The 26,274-nt window shown below is 40.2% G+C and overlaps 1 protein-coding gene across 2 annotated transcripts; it reads left to right on the top strand.

Moving 5' to 3' along the window:
* The first annotated feature begins 280 nt into the window (after nucleotides 1-280).
* On the top strand, nucleotides 281-26,274 carry TECTB (tectorin beta). 2 transcript variants are annotated; one of them, XM_043985853.1, is made up of 10 exons: nucleotides 281-404; nucleotides 1,218-1,408; nucleotides 2,836-2,978; nucleotides 3,081-3,153; nucleotides 12,600-12,703; nucleotides 12,812-12,895; nucleotides 16,225-16,387; nucleotides 22,527-22,596; nucleotides 23,296-23,328; nucleotides 25,090-26,274. In XM_043985853.1, exons 1-10 carry the CDS (start codon nucleotides 329-331, stop codon nucleotides 25,164-25,166), a joined length of 1,014 nt encoding a protein of 337 aa, XP_043841788.1. In that variant the 5' UTR covers nucleotides 281-328; the 3' UTR covers nucleotides 25,167-26,274. The 2 variants fall into 2 exon arrangements, with proteins under 2 accessions (XP_043841788.1, XP_043841787.1); XM_043985852.1 differs by having other exon boundaries at nucleotides 3,051-3,153.

The following is a 26,274-nucleotide window of genomic DNA, read 5'->3' as shown; positions in this document are numbered from 1 at the left end:
ATGCAGTGCATGAAGGGTGGACGAAATGAAGCGGCAGGACATATGACCAACAGCATCTGAACAGCAGTTCCTGCCACTGATTTTTGGTATGATTACTGCCTTTGGTATATTGTACATCTGTCAGGAATTATGGGGATGTGGGGCATTACACTTGAATCTCAGGATATCATTTTTTTTTCTATGCAGGTTGGGGTAGGCTGTGTGCTTCCCCTTAGCTGAAAATCTTCATTCCAAGCCCAGAATGATAATGCCCTGGGCTCTCGAAGGATTGTGACAGTTCTCCTTTCTTGATTTGGATGCCCAGCAGTGTCCACACCCCAGAGAAGAGATGATGATAAGGATATTTGTCCTGCTGGCCATCTTTACTGAGACATTGGCAGGCCCGTGTACCCCAAATAAAGCAGGTACAGAATATTTGAATAAAAATTATCGTAAAAAATACCTATTCACAATCCTATAGCTTTTTAAATTTTATAAAATACTTTTCTCATAGTAACCTCTAAGGTAGGTAGTAAAAAGTATTATTATTCCCATTCTATAGATAAGAAAAGTAGGATATAGTGAGATTAAGTGACTGGCCCATAGTCACACCATTACTAAGTACCAGAAATGAAGTCTTAAAACTCTAAGCCCAACTCCTTCCACTATAGATGCTTCCCTTAGATGTAAAGCTATCCAAACTGCTATTCTGTCCCTACCTTAATATTGTCACACTTTATTGGTCTGCTTCTAAGTGTCCTGGATATAAACAAGGCAGATATTGACATTTTTTTAAAAAGACAATATACATTAAGTAAGACTTTTGCCATGAGTTTTAAAGTCATACAGTTTTTAGATTTGAAAAAGAACTTAGAAATCATCTCATCTAATCCCTTCATTTTACAGATGGGAAACTGAGGTCCAAACAGGGTGATTTGCCAAGGCCAAAGAGTGAATTGATGGGAAAGCCAAGACTAGTCCAGGTTTCTTGATTCCCCATTTAGTGAACTTTCAACTACTTTTTAAAAATTGATCTTGTCACATTTTCTCCATTCTCTTCTTTGGGCTTTATTCTTAAACTTTATTTCTTCTTGTTATTTAATTCTTATTACTTGAAGAGCATTTAACAATCTTTTCTTTTTCTTATTTTAAATTTTCTGCCTCTCCTGTGAAATTAAATACATTCAGGGTGAAATTCACCATTTCTCAACCCAAACCATGTGTGTGTTTCTTTCTAGATGTTATTCTTGTATTTTGTTATCCTAAAACCATCATCACAAAAATACCAGAGTGTCCCTATGGTTGGGAAGTGCACCAGCTGGCTCTTGGAGGGGTGTGTTACAATGGAATCCATGAGGCAGGTTACTACCAGTTCATAATTCCTGACCTGTCACCTAAAAACAAGTCCTATTGTGGAACCCAATCTGAGGTAAGGCTGGTCTACATTCTGTGACAATGAAGAAGAACACAGTATTTATGGCAAACAAGATAAGGTTTTATAATTATTGAAAGATGAAGTAATTTGAAAAACGAATCCTTACAAAATACTGGACAATGGACATAGAATCACAGAGTTAAAAGGAACCTCTGAGCTTAGTTAGTCCAATCCCTTAAATGAAGAGATGAGGAAACTGGGACTCCAATATGAAGTCATTTACCCAAAATCACATAGGTGAAACTGGCACATCAACTTGCATCTCCCAACTCCGGTACAATGTTCTTCCAATATTCCAATCAGGCACTTAGCACCATGTATGACTCGTAGCAGGCACTTAATAAGTATCGGTTGACTATTTGTTGACTATATACTTCACTGCCCTGAATGTTAGCAGATTTATTCTCTGTTAGGTTTAAGAGAAAGGAAATGTTACTCCACAAAGAGCTTCTTCTCGGTACAGAGAACTTTTGGGGGTCCTGGCCTCCGTTGCCAGTCTAGGGAAACCTATGGACCCCTTCTCATCATAATGTCTTTAATGCATAAAATAAAGTACTAGGAAACCGATTGTGTGAAATAAAGTCACCAAAATTTTGTTTTTAAAGTTCGCAAACCCCAGGTTAAGAATTTCTGCTTTATTTAGAAGGATTTATCAGGTCAGAATGTTCTGTACTACAGTCTAAAATTATCTAGGAACTGTGCTTTTGTGAGTACAGGAACTCCCCCCACCAAGGCAAATCACAACTTTTTCTGACTTAGGGTCTTAGAAAGTTGCCCAGGTTCAAAGACAGTTACTGACTTGCCCAGAGTCATATAGCTAGCCAGGAAGTGCTAGAGGTAGAAATGGAGAGGACCCTCCCTGACTCTTAAGTCCAACACTCTACCTACTATGGTACATTGCCTTCCTGGCAACACAGTCAGGAATAACAGGATAAAGATGTTATTTATTACTATTTCTGGCTCACATACATTTTACAACGTTCTTTCATTGTAGCAACCCTGTGAGACACTACTGGCTCTGGGCTCTGAAGGCCAACCAAGGAAGCTTACAAAAGGGGGAAGTCAATTAGTACTAAAGAAAGAACCTAGGCCAAATGGGTACATGAAAAACATGACCTTGAAATATTTTCAGTTCCTTCATTTCTGGAAAGAGTCTATCGGGACTGATCCAGGAATTTTGGCTCATGTTATCCCAAATATTGCTGATAAAAATCAAAACCTTCCCTCTACAAACCAAGAAAGTGATAGCAAACTCCAGAGGCTGATCTGAATTCTTTTGCCTTTGGTTTTCACTTGCAAATGCTCTGTCTATTTAAAAAGCAGAGTACAAAACTCTCCATTCATTCCCCCAATCCGTTCCTACAGCATCCCCAGGGGCACCAAGGAAACCTGACCTTGTTTCTTCCTCTTTCTGACTCCAGTACAAGCCCCCCATCTACCATTTCTTCAGCCACATTGTGTCCAATGACAGCACAGTGATTGTGAAGAGCCAACCAGTGAATTACTCCTTCTCTTGTACGTATCATTCAACCTACTTGGTCAACCAGGCTGCTTTTGATCAGAGGTAAGTCTTCTGGGCAAAGAGGATACACGCATGCATGTATTCTGGAGCCCCTTCCAATCTTGCATGTTTCAGTCCTTATGCAAAACTCTCTCCCCTTTCCAGAGTGGCCACAGTACATGTCAAGAATGGGAGCATGGGGTCCTTTGAAAGCCAGTTGTCTCTGAACTTCTATACTGTGAGTTTTCTTTACTTACTACTTTTCGGTTATATTATGGTCAATATGAGAGATCCCTGGACTCACCTGTATGTATTTGTTCCTTCCCTCTTCCCTCTTCCCCAACTTGTCCCCCCTGGTAATTAAGGTTAAGACTCCAACACTCATTCAAACAGTAAACTTTCAGTTTAAATGAAGCAGCATTCCAATTCTTGTGTTCTAGATTCATTGAATGTTGGGATCAAATGGGACTTTGGTGGTCATCCAGTTTGATTCCTTTGTTTTACAAATGAAGAAGAAGCATTGGATTTGGAATTAGGACTTGGTTCAAATCTCAACTCTGTCACTTACTGATTGTACAACCTTGGAAAAGTCATGGAATTTTCTATGCCTCAATTTATTCATCTGTAAAATGAGGGGTTGAGATGGGATGACCTGTAAGGTCCCTTCTGGCTCTAAAACTGTGATTTTATGACTTGCCTAATGTCTCACAGTCATGGCAGAGTTGTTCCTGGAACTTGAATTTAGTACCTTATATTTGGGAGCCAGCTCTTATTTGTCACATCTGTTATTCAAGTCCTAGTGGGCTTACAACAAGGAACTAAGAAACATTGCATTAATTGGGGTGAAGGTAAAGAGTCCCATTCAAAAGCCATGTTCAAAACCATTAGGAACAGCTATCTTTACCCTTCTACCAGTATTTGTTTTTGTATAACCTGCAGCTCCTTTTGAGCAGATATACCACATATATGAATATTCACATTTGCACAGATATACATGCCTTTGTGTTTGCACATATAACCACATACATACTTCATTACAGAAAGCCAGATCCAGGAAAATAGGCATAGAACCTTCAAAGTCAAAGGGACCTTTGAGATCATGTATCATAAACCAGGATTTTGCAGATGAGAAAACTGAGTCTAGGAGAAGAGAGGAGACACCTAAAAGCAGAACCAGGACAAGAACCCAGGGCTCTTGCCTCCCAGTCCAGTACTCTTTCTTCTATGAGCACAGTCTTCTGCAGAAAGTTTGTTCCTAGTTAACAAGCACATCTAATCTTGAGAGAAAGGACCTTGTTAAGCCTTTCCTGGCAAGCAAGCAAAATTGGTCAATACAATGTGGGCTCCTGAGGCCCTGAAAGGATGCAGAGACTGGGTGGTGGCAAAGGACAAATGTGGGATCTGGAGGGAATCCAGGAATGCAAAGTATATATGTGCAGAGTAGCTGCCAACCAGTGGCTAAGCAACAGGCTGTATTAGCTTCCCATTTTTTCTTAAAGGGTTTTTAAAAAATGATTATTTTAATCAAACAAAATAAAACAAAATGCAGGATCATCTGCTTATTTGGCAGTGGTTTAAATAGGAACAATGACAATGTTAATAAGAAATCATGTTCCCAGAGAACTTTTCTTCCTTTTCAGTCACCCTACTGTATCCCATTTAACATGACTGCAGGATACAGTAGGCATATTCTCAGTGCCCTCTTGGCGGGGAGGGCAGGGAACACTCAATGCATTCAGTTTTCTTAAGTTGTTTCTAAAAGGATTTTCCCAAGGGGGGCAGGGTACCAGAATTACACCCCAAGTCTGGGCTCTCAGGGAGCTAAGTGGGTTCCAGCTCTCACTACTTTCCCACATGGTGCTGCTCTGTTTGGGGGGCTGTTTGGCATTCCCCAGAGCCATGAGGTTTGTGGTTTGTTTCCAGGGCCTGACTCATGCAGTCATCTGCTGTTTGGGGGCAAAGCTGGTTTCTTCCACTTCCTTAGAGAGCATTCTTGTGTGTTGCTGAAGCAGCAACCAATCCTTGCATATATTTCCACCCAATTAGCAGGTCATGGGCCATGGCCTAGATTGCACAAGGAAATCAATTCAGCAGCAAATTGCTCTGGATTCCCTGGGGTGCCAAAGGCAGATTCCAAATAGACTATTTTCTTCCCCTAATCTCCAAATTGGGAATTTTAGCAGAAAAATTTCTAGATTCTGAAGCCAAAAAGAAAATTCCTTGGAGGCTGCTTATCTACCTCATAATTTTTAGCCATACAAGAAACAGGAGCATCAGATAGAACCCAACCCAATAAGTATATATTAAATGCCAACAGTGTTTGAGGCAGAGAAGCAGTAGACATTGTGGGATGGAGAGCTTACCTCAGAGCCAGGAAGACCCGAGTTCTAGTCTGACCTCTGATATATCTTGGTTGTGTCACCCTGGGCTAGTTACTTAATCTCTTAATGCTTTAGGTAACTCTCCAAAACTGTAAATTGTTGAGAAGGTGCCAACATACATTGGTTGTGTCCTCATTTAGGAGCTCTATATGCCAATGAAATCAAAGGACCAGTTCCTACTCCTATATTTAAGGCACCATGTTGGGGATCTGGGATTACAAAAAAAAAAGATCTTGGCCTCATCAAGTTTATTTTCTGCTCTGTTCTAATGGGTATGCACTTTGAAAAGCAGAGAGGATATGGTTAAAGTCACAGAGGCAAATATGAAGCTAATTGATCATCATTCTGGGCTTAGGTTCAGCTTTATTCCTTTAAACATTCCATTCATTTAACAAAGATGTATGGAGCACCCAACATGGAAGGCTCTGTACCAGCCACTGAGAGAGCAACAAATGCTAAAAAGGTGAGAATCCCCAACCTAATAAAGTTTGCAGTCTAATAGGGAAGATAATACAGATAGGCAGATACCTAGAGTACAAAGCAGAATGTGAGGGCCTTAAAAGTGCTAAGAAGAAGGTACTGCTACAGTTCCAAGGGAGAGATCACTTCACCCTAGCGGCACTGATGAACATTTTATCAAGGAGCAGGACTTTGAGCTGAGCCATGAAGAAATGGGTAAGTTGCAAGAAGTAGGTATGTGGAAAGAAGGCATTTGATGATTTCGTTGTTGTTCAGTCATTTTTAGTCATTTCCAACTCTTTGTGACTCCATTTGGGTGTTTTCTTGGCAAAGATACTGGAATGGGCTGCCATCTCCTCCATCTGTAAAAGATGAGTAAACTGAGGCAAACAGGGTAAAGGGACTTGCTGAGGATCACACAGCTAGTAAGTGTCTGAGGCCGGATTTGAATTCACAAAGAGAAGTCTTCCTGACTTCAGATCCAGCACTCTATCCATTGTACCACCTAGCTGTCCTATTTGAAGATTGAGGGATATAAAGATAGATCAGAGGAAGGAAGAGGAGAGACATGTTCCATTAAGAGTTTAAGTAATGGGGGAAGCTAGGTGGTGCAGTGGATAAAGCACTGACCCTGGATTCAGGAGGACCTGAGTTCAAATCCAGCTTTAGACACTTGAAACTTACTTGCTGTGTGACCCTGGGCAAGTCACTTAGCCCTCATTGCCCTGCAAAAAAAAAGAGTGTAAGTCATGGGGGCAGCTAGGTGGCACAGTGGATAAAGCACCAGCCCTGGATTCAGGAGGACCTAAATTCAAATCCAGCCTCAGGCACTTGACACTTACTAGCTGTGTGATTCTGGGCAAGTCATTTAATGCTCATTGCCCTGCCAAAAAAAAAAAAGAGTGTAAGTTGTACATAAGGGGGAGTAATATGACTAGAAAGGTAAATCAGAGCCAGATTTGTGAAGAGCCTCTAATGCCAGTCTAAGAAGATTGGACTTAATTTAGCAGGTAAGTATCACAAAAGATTTTTGAATAGGGTAGTGACTTGACTAGATCTGTGCTTTCAATAATAATTTATATTGGCAGTAGATGTATAGTGTGCAGGACATAATAAAGAAGGACAGAGATTATAGGATCATAGAGTTAGAAGGGACCTTAAAGGTGAAGTCCAACCTCCTCGTTTTACAGAAACTCAGTTCCAAAGGTGATCTAGCCAGGGTCACGTGGATAGTAAGTTTCTGAGATGGAATGTGAACCTAGGTCTGCCTGACTACAACTCCCTTGCCCTGTCCACTGCACTATCTATCCATTAGCCAGTGGTTAAAGATAGGAATTTGGAGCCCAGAGGCATAGCTGGAACTAAACAAACGTAGGAGTCATTCACATAGAAAGAATAGTTGACACTGTGGGAGTGGATTAAATAGTCAAGGGAGAAAACAGACAAGAAGGTCAAAAGGCTGAAGGATGAGGACAGAGCCTTAGGGGAATACCTGTTAAGGGAATGAGGATGGAAGAAGCAGGGAGAGTGACAGGAGGAGCAACTAAAGAGGGGAGAGAAGCTAGAGCACAGTGTAACAGAAGCCAAAGGCAAAGAGAGTGAGGAGAGGGGGACGGTAATAAAAGATTTCAGCCTCCTCTGAGAGATCTAGAAGGGTTAAGGCTGAGAAGTTATTCTGTTTGGTAATTAAAAGGTTACTGGTGACAAGAGAGAACAGTCTCAATAGAAAGGAAGTATTAGAGGGCAGCTAGGTGGTACAGTAGATAGAGCACTTCAGGAGGACCTGAGGTCAAATTCCTAGGGAGTGAGTAGTTAGTGGTAAGAGAGTCATTGGGTGTAAGCTCTCCATTCAAGAAGTTTGGCCATGAAGGGAAAGAGAGATCTGGGATCTGAGTCCTGCAGTTGACATGAAATTGGGCTTTAATCTCCATATTTTAGACCAAAACATCACCACCAGTTGATAATTAGTGCCAATAAATAAATAAATAAATGAAAACCAATCAATCAATAAAAATTAAATTAAATTAAATTTTTTCAGAAAGATAATTAGTGCTAGTTGGATGGACCCAGAGATTGCAATGTTAGAGCACACTGAATAAGCCAATTCACTATATAAACTTTCCAACACAGTCTGAAATCTGTCTCAGAAACAAACAAAGGTAGAACCATGGGACCCTTGCCTTCCTGACTGGGTTAATATCAAAGATAATTAGCAAACCCATAGCTGTTAAATTCATTACTACTCTTTGCAAGAGCTCAGTGAAACAGTTACAGACTCAAAGGATAAGCTATGAAGAATCTTAGAAATTATCTTGACCCACTCCTTTTACAAATAAGTAAGCAAAAAAGCCTAGAGTGTTTCAATCCAATAAGCATTATTAAGCTCCTAATATTGGCTAGGTACCATGCTAGGTAGTAGAAATACAAAGACAAAAATGAAAAGTCCCTGTGCTCAAAGGATTTCTGTTTTGCTGGACAAAAACGTTTACACAGACAAATAAATAAGTAAATAAATATGAAATCTATTTTTAAAATAAACACAAAGTTTATTTTAAGCGAGGAAAGATTAACACTAACAACTGGGAGAATGAAGGAAGGCCTTTAGTAGTAGGAGCTGAACCATGAAGGGAAGGGGAGGGGGAGATGGATGGTACCCCAGGCCTGGCAGATATCACTCAAGGTTGGGGAAGGGATGGAAAACCATGTACAGAAACCATCTAGTAAGGAATTCTGACGGTAAGGTAGAGTACATGAGGGAGAATGATGTGAAGTCCGCTTAGAAAAATAGTTTGGATTTCAGGAAGTGAGGGTGATACTTTGGACTCAGATTATACAGGTCTTTAAATGCCAAATAAAGATTTCCATTTTTATCCTCAAGGCAATAGAGAGCTAGAGAAGGTTTTGAACGGGGAAGTGACATGGAAAGAGCTACAGGATGTAAGCTCCTTTAAGGCAGGGCCTCTTTCACCTTTTATCTTTGCATTCCCAGTGTCCCACAGAGAGCCTGGCACATCATAGGTATTTAATAAGTGTTTGCTGATGGAATGGTCTTTTTTTGGGGGGGAGGGGCAATGACGGTTAAGTGACTTGCCCAGGGTCACACAGCTAATGTTAAGTGTCTGAGACTGGATCTGAACTCAGGTCCTTCTGAATCCAGGGCCAGTGCTTTATCCACTATGCTATCTAGCTGCCCCTAGAGTGAATGTTTTATCTCTGCTTTAGGAAGATAAGTTTGGCAGTTGGATTGAAGAGGGGATAGTCTAGATTCAAGAAAATCAATTAAGAGACTATTGTAATAGTCCAGAAGAGAAGTGATAAGATATGTGAGTGGAGAGAAGAGATGTATGTGAAACATTTTGTGGAGGTAAAAATTGATGAGTATTAGCAACTTTCTGGAAATGAGGAGAGATCAAGGAAAACAAAAAGTCAAGAATGAATCTGGGATTTGAACCTAGGTTTCTGGAAGGATTATTTTTCAGGGCAATGGGGATTAAGTGACTTCCCCAGGGTCACACAGCTAGCAAGTGTCAAGTGTCTGAGGCCAGATTTGAACTCAGGTCCTCCTTAATCCAGGGCCAGTGCTTTATCCACTGCGCCACCTAACCACCTAGCCACCCCTCTGGAAGGATTTTAAAAAACAGACAAACAACTAGGGAATATCAAAGAAAGGCAAGTCTGGGGGAAAGATAATTAATTAATTTTATTTTATTTTGGGTATATGCTGAGTTTGAGGTGTCTATAAGACATATAGGTGAAGATGTCCAGCAGAGAGTTGGGGCTATAGGATTATCAGGAGAAAGGTGAAGGTTAGATATGTAGATTTGGGAGTTATCTTTATAGAGGTGACAATTAAACTTCAGAGATGATGTGATTACCAAAAGAGAGATTACTGAAAGAAAAGGAAAAACAGTCCAGGACAAGATCCTAGTGGTATGCCCGCACAAAGGAGACTTAGAAGAACCAGTTAGATGGGTAGAAAATTGGAGGACAATTAGGAGAGAGAGCAATGTCAAGAAAAATGAGGGATGAAAGGAGTGGTTAATGGTGTCAAACTCTGTATAAAGGTCAGAAAGGAGGAGGATTGAGATTAGGCCATCGGCTTTTGAAATAAAGAGGTCATTGGTGATTCCCATAGAGAGTCATTTCAGTCAATTTATAGGATCAAAGGCTCAATTGCAAAGGGTTAAGAAGTGAGTAAGAGGTGAGAAATTGGAAGCAAAGAGTTTAGACAGTGGTTTTTTTCTCCTCCAATTTGTCTTTGAAATGGAAGAGAAATACAGGCTTATAGCTTGAAAAGATAGTAAGAACAACTGAAATTTTTGGTTTTGTTTTTGTTTTAAGCATGAGGTAAATTGAGACAGGGGCAACTAGGTGATGCAGTGAATAGAGTACTGGGAGTCAGGAAGACTTCTCTTTGTGAGTTCAAATTCAGACTCAGACACTTATTAGCTATGTTGACCCTGGGCAAGTCACTTCACTCTGCCTCAACTTCTCATCTGTAAAATGAGCTGAAGAAGGAAATGACAAATTATTCCAGTATCTTTGCCAAAAAAAACAAAAAACAAAAAAACCCTAAAAACTCAACTCCAAATGGGATTGCAAAGAGTCAGACGTGACTGAAACAACTGAATAACAATAACTCTAGACATGTGTAGACAGCAGGAGAAGGAGCCAGTAAATAGACTGAAAATTAGAGAGCTGTTAGGAATGACTGAAGGATCAAACTCTCAAGGAAGAGACTTTAGAGGATGGATCTAAAGGTACAAATAGAGGGGTTGCCCTTGACAAGGAAAGGGTTTATCTCTTCATCAGAGACCAGAACAAAAAAGGGAAAATAGATGATGTGATGTTATGGAAATTTGAGGTTTAGAAGTAAGAAGAGAGGTATGCCATTAATTTCTTCTGTAAAGGATGATACAAGATCATCTGCTAGGGTCAGGGGAGGGTGTGGTACAGGTGGCTAGAAGACTAAGAGAAAGTTTGGACCATTCTGTGGGAAGCGCAATGAACAGTAAGAGAAGAATAAAAATACTGACTTGATTAAGATTAAATGTTTGTAGTTGTGAGATTTAAAATTGGATATTAGATCATAAATCTCCCCTACTTAACCTTTCCCTTAATTTATCTCCCAGACTAGTAAATGGAAGAAGCTTTTGGTTTTCTAGATAGACCTTTTATTGTTATTGTAGTCACAAGGTGATGTTGATTAGAAGGATAGGAAAGTAGAAACACAATACAAATCGTCTTAAGTCTAAGCTTAGTCTATATTCCTTATAAAAACTCACCAAAAGAGAAGTCCACCTTTGGAGAGAGAGAGACCATCTGTGCCGCGCAGTCAGGAGACCAGCAGAGCAGGAAAAAACTCCACTTCCGTTCTCTCCTTGTCTTTTAAGCTCACACCCCGGAAGTTGAGTGCATAGCAGGCAGTCTGACGTGCGCAGCAGGTGCACTGGCATGCGTAGCTCATGTACGCCTCCCCAAAAGGGTGGTCCTTAAAGAAAAACTGGCGTCTTTCAGTTATCCTAACCGACTGTTAAAAAACTTTCATATTTTTTTACCACATAGTGGACCTACTCAGCATATCTGTGTGACTTTTTCTAGCAGTGTTATGGAGGTGCATGGTGGGAATAAGCCAGGGTTGGGATATAGAAAGGAGTGGGCAAATGATCCAAGTCCAGAGAAGAGTATGAAGTTGAACTGATTAACTATAGAGTCAAGATTTTGAAGGGAGCCAAGTGAGCCCAGCATAAGCAATGGCCTATGAAAGAAGGGAGGGATGGAATAATTACAACAATAAGGACAAGGACGGAGAACAGGTTTAGCAGAGGCAAAGCACTAGTGTTAGAGGTTAGAAAACTGTGGTCAGATAAAATCATTCCAAAGTGTCAGACTATGCAGAACACTTAAGGTTGATGACAAGATTAAAGGGATAACCATTCCTGTGTGTGGCTGAGGTGTAATGGTGATGCTAAAATGGGAAGAAGCAAAGTTGCTTGAGAGGATACTGACATGGAAATCGAAGCCCCTAAGCATAAGGGCTGACACCAAAATGGGGACTATCACTGATCTCCAGAAGGGAGGGCTTGTAGATAAATGACACTAAGATTTGATTAGGGTGATATATAGATGAAATGAACCTCAAAGAAGAACAGCTTGCTAAATAATGGTAGCAAGGGAAAGGTCTAGAAACAGCCACGAGGAGCAAGAAGTATACCAACTCCTTGTGCTTGCCTAGTGGGTTTGGGACATGAGGGAACATAAATCTAGTCCTAGAGATGGTGGCTAGGGATGTGTTGTCTCAGTGGCGGCGGGGGGGGGGGGTGCGGGGCAGAGGGGGAAGGTTTCTGTGATTGAAATACGTAAATGAAAGCTACGTAAGAGGAAGAGATCTAATATGGAGGATAGTTTGTTAATAAAAGAACAGGCTTCCATAGGGCGTGGTTAAAGGAGAAAACAGATTGGTTTAGGTTAAGTGTTTTGCTCATTTCCTCATTTTCTACTAACAATTCATTCATGCCAGGAATCAAACCCTCATCTCCAAAATGAAGGGATTGGGTTAAATGACTTCTAAAAATCCTTCCCTGCTCTAGATCCTTCAAACCAAATCACATTCTCCATAGAAATAGTTGCAGGTAGTTTTGCCTCTCCCTGTAACCCAACTCACCCATTGAAGGCAGTGTATTCCTTATCATCCCACTGACTTCTCTATAACTGTAAGGATGGTCCCTCTGTGTCCACCATCACCTCTGCCCCCTGGGAACTGACCCCTGCACAGTTTCTCAGGCTGAGCCTCAACAGGGTTTTCCAAGTGATCATAATAATCAATATATATTTCTTTCCAAAGAATGCCAAGTTCTCCACTAAAAAAGAAGCCCCTTTTGTGTTGGAAACCTCAGAAATTGGGTCGGATTTGTTTGCAGGCGTGGAAGCCAAAGGGTTAAGCATTAGGTAAGGAAGCCAGTACCACTGAAATTTGGACTGAAAAAAGAAAGCAACTTGGAGCCCTGTCTGAGCAAAAGAACCTCTGCTTCAATGGGCCTGTGTTTTCCTTTTCAGATTTAAGGTTGTCCTGAACAGCTGCTGGGCCACACCTTCAGCAGACTTCATGTATCCCATGCAATGGCAGCTAATTGGTAAAGGGTATGTACCCTTTCTCATGGGTCAGGGTTACAGGATGGGGACAGCATCCTTTTTCAGGCTGGGTGGCTTTCATGCTTTCAGAGGTGTTGACAAGAAGGCCTCCTTTGCTATGGCATCCATGCAAACATTTCAAATGGTACTCCCAGTTTGATGCAAATGTCTAATCACACATCACCTGAATCAAGCATTGATTTAGAAATAGAGGAGAATAGCTCTAGAGCTGCAAGAAACCTCAGAGGCCACTGATTCCAACCCCCTCATCTTATAGATGAGGAAACTGAGCTCTAGAGAGGCTCACCCAAGTGATTTATCCAAGATCACACAGGAAGTAATAATCAAATGTAGGATATGAACTCAGGTCTCAGACTCCTGGATCTTTTCATGTGCTTGTGGATATGTATTACATAAAGGGAACTGACATACATAGGCCCTTACAGAGGAACTGGGACAAAATAAAAACATTAGCCTGTACAAAACTGGAGTCGGTTAAGTATTGATGTCAATTATATATCATGGTGAAGGATATCCTGGGGAGGCAAGATATTTTGGATAGCTAGTGGGATAGCCAGCCATGAAAATCTGACTTCCAGGCAGAATATGAGTCATTGGTTCATATCTGAATAATCCAGGAAGATTGTCTTCCTTTTGGAGGCAGCAGGATTTCTACAGCAGTTTTGATAGCTGTTTGATCCATATTGATGATGGACTCTTTATGCTTTAGAGAAAATGATACCCACCAAATAACTTGGAGGATCCCCAAATGAATTCTTGACTAGTACGGAGAGGGAGTAACTTCAAAACCTCTCTCTTAGGATTGCAATCTCACAAAGATTTGCACAATGCATCACAATGCTTAAAGCTTTATTAATTAATGCACATTGGTTTATCTTTCCTCAAATCATCCTTATTGCTCCCATATTGCAAACGCGCAACATTGAGTACATCTGGAAGATTCCATCTTTGAGATAAATCTCTACCATGCCTACGACATTTAGCAGTGTTTTATGAATGTTCTGGAAATACTGGTGCAGGAACCTCATCACAAAGCAACCAGAGACCAAAGTTATAAAGTGAGGCCCCAGAATTTCCCAAACATTATTTCTCCTACTCTGATCAGGAGGAAAGACTGATTTTCTAAGACTCCTGGAGAGAGGGGAATAGTCAAAACATCAGAGATTTCTCTTTACAGACAAATTCACCTAATATGATTTATTTTTGCAATATTCAGGTGACAATCACATATGGCCCTAGGGCAGGAACATTTGCACTGAGCACTGTTATAAGTCATTGGGGGCTTGAGGGGAGATGGATTGTAACACTGGCTGGACCTATTGGTCTCCAAGGGTCCTAGTGCCAGGAATTCAAAGTGCCAAGAGGAACTAGGACTGAATGATCTAAGCATGACAATCATGCCTACCCATCCATCATTGCACTATTCCTCTTGCTTCTTCTCTGCCCTTGGGTCTGGTTTTTTTCCACCAGCTAAAGTCATTACATGACATGAGGGCACTCATTTTAGTGAGCTATTTTAAGGATCTGCTTAGTTTCAACTAAGGATCTCAGGTTTACTGGACCAACAGGGAGTTGAATTTCACAACTCAGAAAGTGTCGATGACTCCATCGCCGGTCTGGGGCTGATACAAATAGAGGAACCAATAGAAAAACCTTGAATTAGAGTTGAGACACTCCCCTCAACTTCTTGCCAAGGGTTGGCTCTCAGCACTGGAATTTTCAAGTTTCTATTTCTTATTTCTCCCAGTTGGACCTGTACCTGATGTTCCTGGATTGTTCCCCTTAGGGTCACGGGATCATAGATTTAAAGATAAAAGGGGCCTTAGAGGTCATCTCCTTCAACCCCTTCAGTTTAAAAATAAGAAATCTGAGGTCCAAAGGTTGCCCAAGGTCACATAGATAATGGCAGAGCTGGGATTCAGCCCCATGACCTCTGACTCTAAATCAAATGCTCTGTCCACTGTCTCGTGTTCTGACATAGAATGTCAGAACTGGAAGGGACCTGAGAAACTATCTAATTCAAGCCCCTTATTTTCAAAATGAGGAAACTGAGGTCCAGAGGAGGGAAGGAACTATCCTGAGGTCACTTGGGAAGTCAGTGACAGAACTGTAAGAAAGTATCAATAGAATATCATAGTAGCTTTGCTTACATTTGTGAACCTTGTTTGAGCTAGATATATTGAGTGGGAGAGAGACACTCTGGGAGGTTTGTCCTCATAGTGCTTTCAGAAGCAAAATGTCTAATCCAATTATCCATGGACCATTTCAGAGGACAAAAGACCCAATAGAGTTCCTCTTCTTCTTGCATGTCTATACACACACACACACACACACACACACACACACACACACACGCATGCATGCACGCACACACATACCTCACATGGAAACTCTCCTCAAAGAAATAGCCATTTGATGTGATTTTGGCGGAGGCAGCATGGTATATTGGATAGAGAGCAAACCATATAGATGAGAAGCCTGGGGTTCAGGTTATTCCTCTGATACATTAAGCAAGCCATTTAACTTCTCAATGACCCAGACCACTCTCCAAGACTGTTTCATAATAATTGCTAAACTGCTTTGGTAGAAGAAGTTTCCTTTTCAAGAACTCCTTACACCAAAGGTTATAATCACCCCCTCCATCATATATAATATATGCAAGTATGTAAGTGTGTATGTGCATATGGGTATGTATGAGAGGAGAGAAAGTGAGAAAGTAATAGAAAGAGAAGGAGAGAGGCAGAGGGAGAGAAGAAAGGAGACAGAGGAGAGTGAGAAAGAAATTGATTTTAACTGTATATATAAAGCACTGCACATGGAACTGTCTGATTTAATTGACATGTGGGTTAGTTTTGTGGATCTAATTTTTTTCTTTGTTTTGCTCTCCAAGGAGGGAGAAAAACATATTGGGAAATAAAGGTCAGGTAAAAACCAAAAATATCAATATTTGTAAAGGGGAGGAGACTGAGGGATGGAGCTCAGCCACCTAGTCCTGCTAACTAAAAACAAGAATTATAGCTAGAATTGGTGGGGGGACCTGTAGATTTGAAGCATCATTGGAAAACTGACCTCTACCAAAAGCCCTTTCATGTTGGTGTGACTGGTTGATCGGACTAGGGAATTTAAAAGGACCACTGCTGTGTGAATTCATTCTTAATCTAGCACTCCCCTGGTGATCTACATGGACCATAACACTGTGCACTCAAAGGAGTGACCCATATACTATTTAATCATATCCATATCACCTTAAGAGACCAAGCCAGGGATCAGTTCGATATTTGGTTCTTTGGTTTGTGCTTCTCATTTTGTGTTTTCAGATGCCCCACTGATGAAACTGTTCTGGTGCATGAAAATGGCAAGGATCACAGAGCAACTTTTCAGTTCAATGCTTTCCGCTTCCAGAATGTGCCCAAATTGTCCAAGGTTTGGCTACACTGTGAGACATTCATCTGTGACAGTGAAAAGTTCTCCTGCCCAGTGGTAAGTCAGTCTTCTATCAGTCTTTGGAGACGAGCTCTACTTGCTAGCATTACATTGTCAGATGCCAACTTGGGGAAAGTTTAATACTTGAAGGTCTTCATTTTTAACCAAGGAAATTTGAAATGGAATGGTGTTATAGGGCAATGGAAATTCTTCCAGAAAGAAACAACACTAGGCTAGAGTTCAGGAGACCTGAATTCTAGTCCTGGGTCTGCCACTAGAGACCTCAGGTTAGCCACTTAAACCTGAGCCTTAGTTTCCTCATTTGTGGTGGTGGTAGTGATGATGATGGTAATGCTGGTAGTGGTGGTGGTAATGATGATGATCTGAGGGTTGGAAAGGACCTCAGAGACCATTTAATCCAACTTGTACATGAATAGGAATTTCCTTTACTGCATGCCTGAAAAGTCATCCCCTACACTCTGTCTGAAGACCTCTAATAAGGGGGAACCACTACTTCCTGAGACCGTACATTGTACTTTGGAATAGCTCTCAGTTTTAGGAAGGTTTTCCATATACCAGGCCTAAATATGCCTCTTTGCAACTTTCTACCCTTTACTATTAATTCTACTCCATCTAGCTAAGCAGAAGTATTAATTATCTCCAATTTGTCATATATACACATGTTTTATATATACACATGCATATATGTGTGTATGTATACACACATACAAGCATATATATATGGAGAGAGTTTGTAAACAGTTGTTTTAACATGTCACCTCCATTAGACTGATTTCCTTTAGAGCAGGGACTGCTTTTTGTCTTTCTTTTTAACATAGTGCTTGGCACATAGTAGGCACTTAATAAATGCATGTTAATTGATTGACATTTCTTTCATGATAGCCCTTAAAGTATTTGAAGACAGCTATCCTCTTAGTGTTCTCTTCTTCAGACCAAACACACCTATTTCCTTGAATGAGTCCTCATATGGCATGGGCTTGAGACTCTTTCCTGTTATGGCTGCAGACCTCTGGATTCTCTCCAACCTACCAGTGTCCTTCCTAAACTGTGCTCCTTTTACTCTCCTCCACACATTCTGTGACAGCAATCTCAGACTATTGACTATTCCTTGAACAAAACACTCTGTCTTCTGTCTCCATGCCTTTGTATTGGCTTACCCCCCATGCTTAGAGTGTTCCAGTCACTCATCTCCACTTCCTGGTCTCCCTGGCTTTGTTCAGGACTTGGTTCAAGTCCCACCTTCTAAAGAAAACCTTCTATTAGCTGTGTGATCCTGGGCAAGTCACATAACCCTCATTGCCCTGCAAAACAAAACAAATCAAAAATAAAGAAAACCTTCCCTGGTCCCCAGAGTTGCTAATCCCTCTACTCTCAGATTGCCTCCATCTATTATGTATATATTTTATATGTTCCTAGTTATTTATATATTATCTCCCCCATTAGGGGGGACTGTTTTGCCCTTCTTTGTATTGCCTGATACTTATCACAGTGCTTGATGCATAGTAAGCCCTTAATAACAATTTGTTGACTGGCTATTTCATGATATAGCATAGCATAGCATAGTATAACATAAAACACTATATAACACTATATAGAGACATTATGGCTAGCTGAACTCAAACAAGATATCTCAAAAATCTTAGGGCAGTTTTAAGCTATTCAATTAAGCACTAAGATTTGGGGGATGCCCTGTTTTTGGAGGTCTCTTGCTAAGGAGCCAGTAGATTTTGTTGTTTCAACTTCCCATCTTCCTCTTTAAGTTAGTTCCTGAACACCAGTTGATGGGTTTTTTTTTTACAGCTTTTTAATAGTCAACGTTATCGGGACAGCTAGGTGGTGCAGTGGATAGAGCACTGGCCCTGAATTCAGGAGGACCTGACTTCAAATACAGCTTCAGACATTTGACACTTACTAACTGTGTGACCCTGGGCAAGTCACTTAACCCCAATTGCCTCAACAAAAAACAAACAAACAAAAATAACTAAAGCTATCCATCAATGGAATGAACTGTCTCTGAGTGAGTTCCTAGTCACAAAAAGCATTCAAATAAAATTTGGGTGACTGAAAGTTATTTCTCCTGTGACCTTGTTTAAACTTGTTCCATCAAGAAATAGAATGTGAAGCTCCAGGCTGTTATCTTGGCTGGTTTACTTGGAAGGAAAAAATTAACCAAGGTCATATTTTGCAAGCATGCTCTTTGAGGGCCATTGAGATCAAGGTCAGAATGGGGCATAAGCCTTGCTTCCTGTCCCCAAAGGCTGATGGTCCAAATACAAAGCTACTACTATCTTCCACAGGAGTATTTTTACAAGTCCCCCCTGAGTCTGGAAAGCTAAAACAGGCATAAACTCAGCAAGGCAGCTCTTCTTCAAAATTCTTTCCTTTTTTTCAAGTTAGAGAGGAAATATAGGAATACATTAGGAAACAGGAATATTTGATCTTTGAGGAACTTTACAGATTATTGGTGCCTCTAGCCCCATTCATCTTACAGACGAGGAAACAGAATTACAAAGTAAAGAGACTTTCCTGATGTAATAGATATGATTAATAGCAAAGTCAGGACTAGACTCCCAGTTTTTTCTGACTTCTTGTACAATGATTTGGAAGCAATCATTTAAGAAAAAAAAAAAAGATCTGGCTCATTTTTTTAAGTACCCAATTTAAACGTTCATATTATCAGAATGAGAGGAAGTATTGGATAATGAATAACATTCCAGACTTGGTGTCAAGAAGACCTAGGTTCAGAGTGACTCTTGGACAGGTCACTTAGCCTTTCAGCACCCCCACCCAGAAATACTCTGGAATTATGGATTGAAATTGTTATGTGTTGATAGAGAGTACTTTCTCATTGGGTACTCCCTACACCAATGAAATCCCAGACATACCAAAAAAAAAGAAAAACATATATATTGGGACATTACCAAGTAAGATATTGCTTTGGTATGAATCTCCTGGAGTATGTCACACACAAGAATTGATTTGGAGTTGATTCTAAGGTGAATAATTTGCGGGGGGTGGGGGGGAGGTAGGATAATTGAATTAAATATAAACTATAAAAACCCTAAAATCCTATAAGGCACTTTCTTCTTAAACCCCACCCAAAGAGAATTAGTCCCTCACTGAAGCCCCCAAATATGTCTTCCTAAAACAGTCTCACTTATGAGTTTGTCCGTGGCACAAACTCAGAGAACAGACAGCATTGAAAAGGATTTGCTGGAGCATACTAAGCTAGGATGATAATTGTGTGATTTTTAAAATTTAATGAAAATATTGCTTTCCTCTCTTTTTTCCTTCATTTCCCCAAATGATGATTTCCCCTCTTTCTACTTCTGTGACTCTCCATACTTAATGTTGACTTCTATTCATACAAAAATATTTATAGGCAATATCAAGAGTTAAGAGAATAATACCTAAACTTGGTTTTCAGTGGGTGGGAGTTGAAAATTAAACATGGACAAAATTTAATTTAAAAATTAAAATATGGACAAAATACTCTTTTATACATCTCAATTTGATTTGGTAAATGGTGATTTTTAAAAGTCATTCATTCCATAAGCACTGATTCAAAGTCTAATGTAGCAGTTCTCAAAGTCTGGCCCATGGATCTCTGGGGACTCCTGAGAGCTATTCAGGGAATCCTTGAAGTCAACACTATTTTCATAATAATACTAAGATTAAAATACTCCTCCATTTTTCAACCACATATCTTTCTGAGGCCAGATTTCCTTCATATATTTAAACTAAAATAACATTTCATAATAGATTTAACACAAAAGCAGAGATGAGAATCCAGCTGTCTTCTATTAAGTTAGATGATAGTTTTGCAAAAATATGAAAAACAATGCCTTTTTTCTCACTACTTTTTGGTTTGGAAAATATAGTATTTTTAAAAATATGTGATGTTAAGATGTAATGAGTTTATTATTTTAAAATATACATATTTTAAAAGTTTATCAGTTTTAATTTCTACTACAGAAAACATCAATAGACAAAGTCCACAAAAAACAAAAGCTATTTGAGGTCCCCAATCATTTTTTTTTTTAGTGAGGCAACTGGGGTTAAGTGACTTGTCCAGGGTCACACAGCTAGTAAGTGTTAAGTGTCTTAGGCCAGATTTGAACTCAGGTACTCCTGACTCCAGAGCCAGTGCTCTATCCACTACGCCATCTAGCTGCCCCTTAATTTTTTTTTTTTTGCAGGGCAATGGGAGTTAAGTGACTTGCCCAGGGTCACACAACTAGTAAGTGTCAAGTGTCTGAGGCCAGATTTGAACTCAGGTACTCCTGACTCCAGGGCCGGTGCTTTATCCACTGCTCCACCTAGCCACCCCTTAAATTTTTTTTTCCCAATCATTTTTAAGAGTGTAAAGGGGTTCTGAGATAAAAAGGTTTGAGGAGGCAGCTAGGTGGTACAGTGGATAAAGCACTGGTCCTGGATTCAGGAGGACCTGAGTTCAAATCCGGTCTCAGACACTTGACACTTACTAACTATGTGACTAGCTTTTGCCCTGCAAAAAAAAAAAAATGCAAATACAAATACCTCTGGAAGAATAGAGGAGAAATTCAAGATAAAAAGGTTTGAGAGTCACTTATCTAACATGCAGAGAGAACAGTGTACTGGGCTTTTTCCTCAGAGATAAAATATCATCAGTGTACAGAGTTGTTCCTTATTACCACTACTACAAGAAGTCTCAAGAATGTCCTGAATGCTTCTTTAACACTTCTTAATCTGAGAATAACTTTCCTTAAGTGTCAGAAATACTAAACATTTCATCGTGAACAGGGTTTGAAGTCAAGGCTCTAGACTTGAATCCCTTACTACCTACCTGTGTGACCTTGAACAGATCAATTCACCTTTATGGGCCTCAGTTTCCTCATCCATAAAAGGTGGGTGTTGGATTAGATCAGCTCTTCTATTGTTCTTACAACACTCTTTTTTTTTTTTAAGTGAGGCAATTGGGGTTAAGTGACTTGCCCAGGGTCACACAGCTAGTAAGTGTTAAGTGTCTGAGGCCGGATTTGAACCCAGGTACTCCTGACTCCAGGGCCAGTGCTTTATCCACTGCGCCATCTAGCTACCCCTCTTACGACACTCTTAACAATTATTGCAGACCCCTCAAAGAGATTTTATGTGGGTCATAGCTATTCATATTTACCATATTTTAAATTAAAATGTCTTAATATTATTTTGAAAATGGTTTTAATTTTGTGGACTCCCTAACATTGCTTGTCTTCCAGTGTGCTGAGCTGGAGTCATTCTTATTTGTAGATAACTTTGTAATGGGAATGCATTTTTTGAAATGTTCAAAGTCCAAATCAAAAGAATGCATGCTTTGTTCTGCTTGTTTTCTCCCTTCCTCCCCTAGCCCCTGCCCCCAAAGCTTAGTTGCTTCATTCTTTCTCCATGGCATAGTTAAAATACTGGATTTGTGTAACTGAAGCTTTTATCTAAGAAAAGTGGATATCAAAATATGGAATTGTAAGCACCTTGAGGGCAGGGCCTGTTTTCACTTTTGTCTTTGTATTCCTAGCACAGTGTCTGATAGAGTAATACCTGGTAAATGTTTATTAAATTGTATTGAATTGAATCTGTTATTAGCAAGGAAGTATAGGAGACTAATCTACTGCCTAGCACATAATTCATCAAATGAGAAAAATATTTTTAGGTTAAAAAGTGCCTAATTGGGGGCGGCTAGGTGGTGCAGTGGATAAAGCACTGGCCCTGGATTCAGGAGTACCTGAGTTCAAATCCGGCCTCAGACACTTGACACTTACTAGCTGTGTGACCTTGGGCAAGTCACTTAACCCCCATTGTCCCAAACAAAACATTGTCACAAAAAAACAAAACAAAACAAAACAAAAAAAAAGTGCCTAGTAAATAAAGTTTTAATTTTTTAACAAGAAAAATATCTTTCAATCTGTATTCAGATACCATCAGTTCTTTCTCTGTAGATGGATTTCATTTTTCATAAGTTCTTCAGAGTTGTCTTGGATCATTGTATTGCTGAAAATAACTAAGTCATTCACAGCAGATCATCTTACAATATTGTTGCTATTTTGTATACAGTACATTTCATTTTCTAAGATCTCTTCTCCTCTCTTTTCTTCCCTTCTCCTCTCCCCTTCTCCCTCTGATTCTTTTCTTCTTCCTCCTCCCCCACCCCATTTCCTCTCAGACCTGCGACAAAAGGAAGGGTTTCCATGAAGAGACTGGAGGAGTGTTAGTTGTGGAACTTTCTATCCGTAGTAAGTACTTCTGATTTACAATCTGGGGTCATCGTTGGTTATGTTGTGTCTGAACCCACAAGTGGTGAAAACATTTGGACTAGCTTGTCAAGCCAATTGTGGTGGTGGACCTAACTTTTTTCTCTACCTAATGTTAGCCCTGGTAACAAATTGATACAAGAGAATTGGCCATGCTGAGCCATAACCCCATTTAATGCTGCCCCTGTAAATGGGCAGCACCATCTCTTGAGACCTTTCATTGCATACCAAAACTTGAAGCTCAATTATGAGAAAACATTTTTATCAACTCTCTCAGGATGGATACTTTTTTATCTTGGTATTTATGAGCCCTTAGCATGAAGCTTTGTATACAGTATGAGCTTAATCAATGTTTGTTGGATGGGTGGATGGATGGGTGGATGGATGGATGGATGGATGGATGGATGGATGGATGGATGGATGGATGGATGGATGGATGGATGGATGGATAGATGGATGGATGGCTTGAAGTTCTATCTGGGTTACAGGATCTATCTGTTCTCCAAACACAAATCCCTGGAGGAGATGAAAGTCCTGATAGACTGAAGTGCATTTTTAAAAATGAGAAAAAAAATGTAGTCAACCACTTTCACTTTTGCTCAAGACATTATGTTGTGGTACCTTCCTTATAGGAAGTTTTGGTTCTTAAGATTACAATTGTGTTTTCTCCCCTTAATACAGGCCGAGGCTTCTCCAATCATTATGCTTTCTCAGGTAAGAAAGTGCCAGATCTTGAAGCAAAAGGGTTCTGTTTGCTTGTAAAGGACAAGAAGCCGAAGTCACTTAGACTTGCTCTAAAAGAAACATGAGATCTCACTTTGGTCCCAACAAAGCCTTCCAGGACTAAGAATTAAGTTCTTTTTTAAAAAATATTTAATATTAATTTTAAATTTTTAAAAATATCTTTAACATGCTATGAAAGTAGTTTCTATTGTGGGGGTGCAGAAGTAAAATGGAATAATTCCACCCCCACAACCCTCAACACCAAAGTTAACCCAACCCTTTCCCCATCCCTGACCTGACAGAAATAGGAGGCTTCTGAGGAGACCAAGGCAAAGCAGGGACAAACAGGAAAGCAGGAGGAGGGGAAAGGGGGAATCAGAGAAGTACAGGGCGGGAAAAGCAAAGGCCATGAGGGGGGGAGGAGAGGTAGGGGTGATCCAGGGTAATTGCATTTGGGACCTAGAGGGAAAAGAAGGCAGAAAAGAGCAGGATGTTAGAGAGGAGGAAGAAACTGGCATAAGGAAAAAGGGAGGAAGAGCAGGATAAGGGGAAAGGTGGGAGGGAGGTGAGGAAGAAAAAGGGAGCAGAGCAGTAGATATTAACAGGGAAGAGGAAAGGAGGAAGATGAAGGAAATGAAGAGAAATAAGGGGAAAGGAGGAGGAGGAAGAGAGGAGGAGGAAAAGGGAGAAGAAGGAGGGGGAAGGAGAAGAGAAGAAGAAGAGGGAGGGGGAGAATAGAAAGAAGGGGAGAAGGAGTGATAGGCTGAAGTGCTTTTGAGTAGTTTGTAGGAGGAAGTTTCAGCTGCCAAAAACCTTGTTCTCAGGAGCACTCAGTGTGTTGAGAACTGTTTACATTTCACTAAAGGCCAGATGCCATCTGAAGGACTTTTAATTCTAATTTCTGTTTGTCCTTAATGTGAAGCCTCTTGGATCTCCTAAACATACAATTTTAGTTTGATTGCTATGAGTTGCAATGCCTGAAAAATTGTATGTAACTTGAGTTTTTGTAAAACCCTTTCAATTTTTAAAATATTGGAGGAGCTGATTACTTAAAGGAATTGATGGATCCTTTATTTAAATAGAGAATCATCCTCTATTTTAGGATTTGTAGGTTTAGACTCTAATATAGCCAGTTCACTGTAGTCTGCATTACAGTTTTTTGATACTTTTGCTTTCCTGATGTCTTAGGAAGAATAGTTGATGGAACTCAAAAAGTGAGAAAAAGTGAGCGCTTAGTGGGGAAGAAAGGACTGTCACTGGGAAAAGGGAAGAGACTGTGTGGCTCTGGAGGGTAGAACTAGGAGCAGCGGATGGAAGTTACCCTGGGACAGACATAATAAGCATTTTCTAACAAAAGCTGCCCCCAAATAGAACGAACTGCCTTGCAAAGGAGTGAGTTCTCTGTTACTGGAGGTGTTCAAGCAGAGATGAGATGATCACCTGTGAGTGACCTTTGCAATCCCTTCCAACTCTTAGGGTCTATAATTCTAACAGGATTGAACTTTTTAAAAGCAAAACAAAATCCCACCTTTGGGGATTGTATAGAAACCTCCTTCAAACCTGACCCAGATGACCTCCATTAGTTGTCTGCTGTCACTTCACTTTGTTGCATTGATTTGAACAAACTAATTCCCCTCCCTAGGCCTCAGTTTCCCCTTTAAAAAGGAGAAAGTTGAACCAGATGATCTCTAAGGCTCCTTCTAGCCCCATTTCAGGGATTCTAAGCTTTTTTTTTCTATGATTGGTTTGCAGAGATTCTCTATCACCTGGTCTTCATGCTTGGCTTCTATGCTGTGATAGGAGGCCACATGGCCGCTGTGGCCCCTTGACCCAAGGTCACCCTTTGCTGATGACAAACTCATGTTCATTTCTGCTGCCCAAAGCAGCAAAAGATTCTTTGATCAGGAATGTGAATAAAACTTGGGCAGGTTTTTATTTTCAGTAATTTTTCGAAATTTCTCAGATCTGGAGGGGTTTTGTTTAGTTTTTGTTCCCCAATTTCTGTCTGTTGCTACTTCTCAGGATTGAAAGGGGCTTTCCTCTTCATTCAGTGCCTCTTCCTTTAATAGGAAGACGCTTTTTTTTTCTTTCCAAATGTAAGGGCTGCAGTGGAGTCCTTTGAAAACTATACTAAAGATAACAGTGTAGGGGCCAAACAAAGCTGACCTTTTGAAGGGGAGCTGAGGGCCATTCATTTTGAATCAATCCCACTGTAGGATGCCTAAGAAAGGTCAGCTCTTCAGATAAGCATGATTTTGTCTATACAGAAATGCCAGGTTCAGGCTTCCAACCCCTGACATAAATGTGGACTAGTGAGCACTATAGGGAAAACCAGGAATCTCCAGCCTTTTCTCAGCTTTGCCACAAAATAAATTCATGGTCTGACCACTTAAAGAGACTTCAAGCACCATCAATGAATGGCTCTTTTTACTATATTAAAGTAATATAGCACCTAGCATAGTAGGCACTCGATGCTTATTTGCAGTTCAGAGTGAAATAGAAATAGGAATACTTACTGCACACTTGTGTATACAAAGTGCTTTCCACATGCCCCAGTTCATTTGCGTAATCTGAAACCCCAAACTGCACAAGTCACACACACACACACACACACACACACGCACACACACACACCCCTCCAAAAACAAATGAACAGTTGCTGATTCAACAATAGGAGTTTATTGTAGTGACTATATAACCAGTACAGCCTTCAGTTTAAACCACAGTGCCCAAACCCATTTGGGAAATTTCTTCTCTAACAGTTTCAACTTTTAGTAGGGGAGAACACAAGGGAGAAGCATTTTATTCTAATCAGAAACCTCTCAGCTAGTAAATAGTAAATTTATATTCCCATTCCTGTGAATATAAATTTTTATCCAGCAGAGCAAATCAACGTCTATGTTGGATTTGGTTTATTTTATTATCAAATTTTATAAT

This window comes from Dromiciops gliroides, chromosome 2 (assembly GCF_019393635.1).
Source record: "Dromiciops gliroides isolate mDroGli1 chromosome 2, mDroGli1.pri, whole genome shotgun sequence".
NCBI lineage: Eukaryota > Metazoa > Chordata > Mammalia > Microbiotheria > Microbiotheriidae > Dromiciops > Dromiciops gliroides.
This window is presented reverse-complemented; position numbering and strand designations above follow the sequence as displayed.

Excerpts from the sequence above, each read along its gene's own strand:
- TECTB (XM_043985852.1), top strand. The coding sequence starts at position 329 with ATGATGATAAGGATATTTGTCCTGCTGGCCATCTTTACTGAGACATTG. Across the intron at positions 16,388-22,526 it reads AAAAGTTCTCCTGCCCAGTG|ACCTGCGACAAAAGGAAGGG; the intron begins GTAAGTCAGTCT and ends ATTTCCTCTCAG. Across the intron at positions 22,597-23,295 it reads TGTGGAACTTTCTATCCGTA|GCCGAGGCTTCTCCAATCAT; the intron begins GTAAGTACTTCT and ends CCCTTAATACAG.